Source organism: Bombus affinis, chromosome 7 (assembly GCF_024516045.1).
Source record: "Bombus affinis isolate iyBomAffi1 chromosome 7, iyBomAffi1.2, whole genome shotgun sequence".
Lineage (NCBI taxonomy): Eukaryota > Metazoa > Arthropoda > Insecta > Hymenoptera > Apidae > Bombus > Bombus affinis.
This window is the reverse complement of record NC_066350.1, coordinates 273,149-279,929: the sequence shown is the minus strand read 5'-3', so window position 1 is coordinate 279,929 and position 6,781 is coordinate 273,149. Positions and strand designations below refer to the sequence as shown.

Sequence of the window (6,781 nt, the reverse complement as noted above, 5' to 3'; positions counted from 1 at the left end):
TAGATGAGGTATCAAACTTATGGTTGTAGTTTAGCTTGCTTACGCGCCGCGAATTCGTGACACGAGCACGAGCGTGACGAACGCGGAGTGAGTGCGTACTGAAAATAAACAGAGAGTAGTGGTGTGGTGACAAGAGCGCGGGTCGAACGATGGCTTCGCCGAACAAGAAAGCCAAGGAATTAGAGGATCCAGGTTCGGGCGAGGGTGTTGAATCACGCGATTACGACATTGAAATACAAAAGACACTCGAAGAGATTGACGGGTGTCAGAATCAAATCGATGGCCTCAATGAGAAGGCCAGCGATGAAATCCTCGAAGTCGAGAAGAAGTATAATAAGTTGCGTAAGCCCTATTTCCAGAAACGGAATGACATTATTAAGAGGATACCCAATTTTTGGGTCACTGCTGTATCCTTTCATATGATGACATTACGGTTTCGCTAATAATAGTTACTAATATATCTTTGACGTTTCTCGGCAATGCCGGCGTCCACCGGCGCTAGTCGCCATCTTGCTTCCTTGTGTACCTATAGAACTATGTATAACTACATGCGGTCACGCGGAATGCAATATATATTTATTTTTTTTTTAAATGTTTTACATGATCGTTGTTCTAGTAATACGGTTCATTACCTTAAATATGCGTATAGTTTTTCTTTTATAGTATATTTTTGTTGTATATTCTAATTAGCAGTACATAGTACTCAAATGTAAATATTTTCTTCTTTCATGATCTTTTCTTCTATGTTTACAATGTTAGATCAATTGAACAATTATTTTTTTCTATCTCTTTTTATTTTTTTTAGTTTATATGTAGTTCTATTTGATTTACATCCAAAATTACTTTAAAGTACCAGAATATAAAATTTCATACTTCTACTATTGAGAAATATGTCGTCCATAATATTAACATAATAATATGTATGTAAATATATTGTACATTATAAAGATTAAATATGATAAAGATATGATATGACAGGTTAATGTAAATTTCCTTAGTGGATCTGTAGTTTGTAAACAATAAGGAAATAGCAGAAATATTGGAAGAAGATGAGGAAGATGCACTTCGATTTTTAAATAAATTAGAAGTTGAAGAATTTGAAGATATTAAATCAGGTTATAGAATTAATTTTCATTTTGATGAAAACCCATATTTTGAAAATGACGTCCTTACAAAGGAGTTTCATCTAGGTTCTTCTGGTGAGCACATTTCTAAATCTAAATTCTATTTTATAAATTACTCTTAACATTAACATTACTTATTATGTCCCTTAACATTACTTCAATTGTATCAATTTTGATTAGTTATTTATTTTATATTTAAAACTATGATTTCCTACTATATATTCGATAAAATTTTAATTTTTAATATAATTTTCAAAAGTTATTGATTTATAGAATAATATTAAATTATTTATACAGATTTAATTAATTTCAATATTAAATTATATGTTCAAACAATGTAGGTAATATAAGTAATAAGTAACATAAATAATAAGTTATTAAATAAAGTAAAATTACAGGCTCTGTTTGTACAGAATGACAAAGTTTGTAGTAAACATTCTCAAATACATATAAGCCTTTTTAATAAGGTTTATATCTAACATGATAGAAAGAATTAAAAAAATAATTTTATTATATTGTCTTATTTATAATTGTAACACAAACAATTTGAAGAAGTTGTAAGTGGATGTTAAACTCCTTGTTGAATAATCATAGTTTTGATGTATCTCCTGCATTTTTGCAGGAGATCCAGCATCTCAAAGTACATCTATACGTTGGAAAGAAGGTGCAGATTTAACAAAAAGAGCAAAAACCAAAGCCCCATTAAAAGGTCGTAAAAGGCCATTAAAACACAGGTCATTTTTTGATTGGTTTACGGATCATGGAGATCCAAGTTCAGATGAAATAGCAGAGTTAATTAAAGATGATATGTGGCCTAATCCATTACAGGTAAAATTATTCATATAATTATATAATTGAAAGAAAAGATCTATTATTATTGAATATTTGGACTTCATCACATAGAAAATTTGGTTTTCATATACAAAATTATTTGGTTTTAGTATTATTTGGCACCAGATATGGATGTTGAAAATGGCATTGAAGGTGATGGTGAAGATTGCGATACGGAAGAAGAGGAAGAAGAAGAAGATGGTGGTGCGGATGAAGGTGATGAAGCAGGTGAAGGTGAGGAAGGAGATGATAGCATAGTTGTTGTCGAAGATGATGTAGATGAAGATGATGAGGAAGAAGAGGCTGTGAATGATGAAGATGATGGAGTAAACGAAGAGGATGATTTATTGGTAGATGACGAAGTGGATCGTGAAGGTATAGACGATATTTTTCTTTTTTAATATTTCTATTACATTATAGTAGATTTATTATACGTAAGCTTCTAATGTATCTAATATATTTCTAATTACTGTTTATGTTACAGATGGCGAGGGAGAAGAACCAGAATAGAATATAAAGTTGGTTTTCCACAATATTGGTTACACTCATAGACACTAAAAGAAGGATCGCTGAAAATACACATCAGGTTGATTGAAAATAAATAAAGTTTGCAGGACTGAAAATATTGAGCCATATGAATACACCTTGGGACAATTTTGGGAAAATAAAGTAGAAAACAGAATTCAGTAGACCTGATCTTTATCGGCGTGAAGGAAATTGTATGTACAAAAGTACAATATTTGTTTGATTGTGCCGAAACAAAGAAAAAATGGTCTGAGATAAATTAGATAAGTTTCACACTGCACTTTGTTCTAAAGCTGTACCGCAATACAGTACGAATTCCTTAGTTATATTCATATGGCCTAGTCATTCTCTATAGAGTAGGTATACGATGAAGAACACCTGCTCATCTTCATCGTGATACAATTACATTAAGGAAAGAATAAATTATAAGATATAAACGAGATAGTGGACAGGTGTTCTTTTCGTCTTGTTTTGTCACAAAAATCTATTTCATCGCACTACTTCCGGAACGAGGTGTTTTAAATATTTTTGAGAGTGACAGTATGATAGATATATGTTCAAATATACAGTATTCGATTTTTATCGTGAAAAGATTTAATTTTTTAAAATAGTAAAATGTGTGTGATACATTTATTAAGAATTGTAATTTATTATTAGAATACATTTATGAATTATAATCGTAATTTACAGTTACAGTTTGTTTATTAATTTAGAAATGTAAAGAAAGTGAAGGTAAATTTAATATATTCTCAGTAATTGAATTTATTTTGAATGTCAATTAGAAACATATCGCAAAACATAGTAATGTGTACAAAGCTGTATAGAATGTAAAGAATTCATGCTTTTTTTACAACTTTATTATAATTCTGTTATATCCGCGGTGTAACATTATAAATTTATACTATTTGAGAGTGTCGAACGTTTTTATGCAGTTATTTTTCATTATGTAACATTTTGTGATTTTCATATTGATGATAATACATTAATGTTTTACACACACACACACACACATACGCGTGCGCGCGTGCGCGCACATTCATATATGTATGTATATGTATTAAGTTTACTATCGATCAAATTGGTTTATTATTTCAAACTCAATTAAATCTCTATCCATTTTGAATGCAAATAAAATGTAACTATTACATTATTTTAGCGCATTCTTTTGTCACTTTTTGAAAAGTGTATCATACTACAATTTAGTGATGTTGAATGATATAATAAAATCAATTCTATTATGTTAAGTATATAAATCTGTTGAAATACGATTTAAATAAATCCAATGCAATACAATCGGTAGATATAGTAAAACCCATTATTTTGGTGGATATTTATTACTGTTCTATTTATTCAAATATACAAATATTTGTATTATAATTTGTCAAATGTTCTACTTGATCAAGAATTGATACTTGTCACACTCAAAATGAAAATCATTCACGAAGGTCACCTCGTTCTTCTTCCAGATTTTACATTATAAATTTTCCACTTTTGCGAAGAGAAAATATATCGCAAGCGTTTTTCATGCGTAATTTTGACACGTACTTTTAATTCTAACAGCACCTTTATACATTATTGTTACGCGCCAAAGGTGAAGTTAGAATGAGGAGTAATCATAACTCTGTTATATCTCCCGCGATGTGCCAACTAAGAACACATTGCGATCGATTTTAGATTTCGGTGCAAATAAGGGTTCTATTGAAAGGTTTGATTAAGCGTTTCCTTTGGAGTCTAGGAAAAATCAAATAATTACATCGCCCAAAATAGTTAACATGCAGTTACATCTGATTTAATTACTTAAAGTTATCCAAGAAACATGTTTTAGGATAAAATCTGTTTATTAGCTCTTGGATAAAACAGTTTCGAATTAAGGAAAATCTTTCGATTAACATGAAATTATTATAGTATTGAAAATCTCTTAGAGTAAGATTCCTATTTTTCTACCAAATATTTAAAGGTTAGCAAAGTAAGCAATTATTTGATTCCTCCTAGAAAACGATAAGGTACGCTTGTCTACGACATATTCTGTCATAATTATCAGCCAATGTCCTGAAGTGAAATATTCAATGTTAATGCGCGTTAACGTGACGTATTAGACCTGCGTAGAGATTTGGCATATGGCCGCACAAAGGGCACCTATGTCCGAGATAACTGAGTCAGAATCAGACGGACGTACAACAACTGGGTGTAAGAATTTTCTGAATCAATCGACGTACTCGTGTCACGCAATCATACAGTAAATGAACGAAATAAAGTTGTCAGTTTGAGATAGGAATGAGTTTTTTATATTTGAAACTACTTAGAAATACGCAAATGTAAGACGTTTTAATACGAAAAATGATTCAACATTTTATCCCAAATTTTTACTTTTACAACATTATCCGAGCAAAACACATTCAATATTGTTATATCAATTTTCAAGTACCGTCTTTGCACGATTTATTTTTCTGCTTATTTTTCGTTGCATGAATTTTCGTTTCTTTAGAGAAACTATTTTCTAAAAATATTATTTTTATTTTAAATTACCATCCCTGATTTTCTTCCTTTCTAAGGATATAAAACGAAACTTATGAAATTTTGTCAAAATTTATATAATTATTTAAAGCAAAAAATGTAACAGCTTACGTTTCATGCTTACCTCTGTTTTACCTCACTCTTGTAAAAACTTGCAAAGAAATTGATATGACAAAGGAATAAGATGGAAAAGATATAAATATAATAGGTAATAGATACACATAAGCATTACATTTAAATATATACTATTCTGTATGAATTTTATAAGAGGTAAAAAATTCATTGAGAAAATGCTTTAATCGTTATAGAGTTTTGTTGATATAAAGGGAATCAGGGGTGTGATACTAAACGACGATTATCCGAACTAATTTCGGAAATTAATTATCCTCGATAATTAATGTTTTAAATACTCAATATAAAGCAATGAACAAAGTGTTTTTTAAAATACGGTACTTTTGAAAAGTAGGCAATTTCCAAGCTAAAAATTATCCGTTTTGTAGCGTTTCAATATAAATATTACTTATAGTTTTACATACGTAACAATTATTTTATACAGTAAAATAAAGAGACTCAATCAATGAATGCATTTTTATTAGATGGGTATTTGCATACAAATAACAAGTATTTATCACAAAAAATAAATCTGTTGTAGCGAGTAAAACAAAAGTACTCTTTCTTTTCTTTTTTCTTCTGTTTGGAAAATTTTGTGTATTTATTAATTTTACACCTATTCTTATTAATTCCAATTCTACGTTGATATCTTAATTTTAATAACACTTCTGTTAGAAAATGGTCAATTTTCTATTATAATAATATCTTTTTTCTTTCGCACATATTCATTTTCGTTCTTGTTATATTTTTTCGAGGAAAACTGACAAAGAAAATGTCAACTTCGTATCATCTATAGAAAATATCACGTATTTACAAAATTCAGTAGAAAAAGACGGTTTTTATAATTCAAGTCGTGTTTAAATGCTATACATACATATAATGGATACTGTGGAGTTATCGTATTTTGATAATTGAATTTCTTGTTTGGATAATCGACGTTTCTTTTATCGCCTGAAAATGTCCTAATTTTCAATCAAGTTTACCATTATTTAGGTAAGCTAGAATAAACCATTTTTCTAAATTAATAATTTATTATTGTACGTCTATAAGAGTTTAAAGAATAATTTGTAAAAATGGCATGTATTTTCTATAAGGGTAACATGTTTCATCTTATTTTTTTGTCTTTTACATTGTAAAAAATAATATTTGCGGAAATTACTTTACAGTAAGTTATAATTTATTACGATATTAAACCTTACCTTATAATTTCTGTCATATTTTGCTTTGTATAGTATTCTACATATACATAACCTTTTTGTCTCTATATATATGTATGAAGCAGCATTTTACTCTTTGAATTACCAATTTATTAATTATAATTTATTAATATATAATTATTTGTTTCAAGTTTCAGATGATTGAAACTCATGTATCGGAATTTTGAACTAATATCTTAAAATAATAATCGTATAGTTTTAATTAAAGTATAATTATGCATATTGTTATATTATTATAATATTATTATAGAATTATATTAATTTAATTAAAAATAGGCAATGGCGAGTATTGGTTTTGAGGAAACGTATGTAACTAAAGGCAAGTCATTTCTAAATATTATATTTTCACTTTTCAAAGTTACCAGTGATCGCTTTTTCCGGAAAAATATCGTCATTGTAAAGAATATACAAAATCGGGTATACGAAAAATCAAAGGTTAATCAAATATTACTATACTAA

At 28.7% G+C, this 6,781-nt stretch overlaps 1 protein-coding gene across 2 annotated transcripts; it reads left to right on the top strand.

Moving 5' to 3' along the window:
- The first annotated feature begins 32 nt into the window (after positions 1–32).
- LOC126918388 (protein SET) lies at positions 33–5,572 on the top strand. Of its 2 annotated transcripts, none has more exons than XM_050726253.1 (5): positions 33–407; positions 1,010–1,199; positions 1,747–1,952; positions 2,066–2,330; positions 2,440–5,572. In XM_050726253.1, the coding sequence occupies exons 1-5, from the start codon at positions 150–152 to the stop codon at positions 2,463–2,465; spliced, it is 945 nt and encodes a 314-aa protein (XP_050582210.1). In that variant the 5' UTR covers positions 33–149; the 3' UTR covers positions 2,466–5,572. The 2 variants fall into 2 exon arrangements, with proteins under 2 accessions (XP_050582210.1, XP_050582211.1); XM_050726254.1 differs by having other exon boundaries at positions 36–407; positions 1,756–1,952.
- Positions 5,573–6,781: the final 1,209 nt, after the last annotated feature.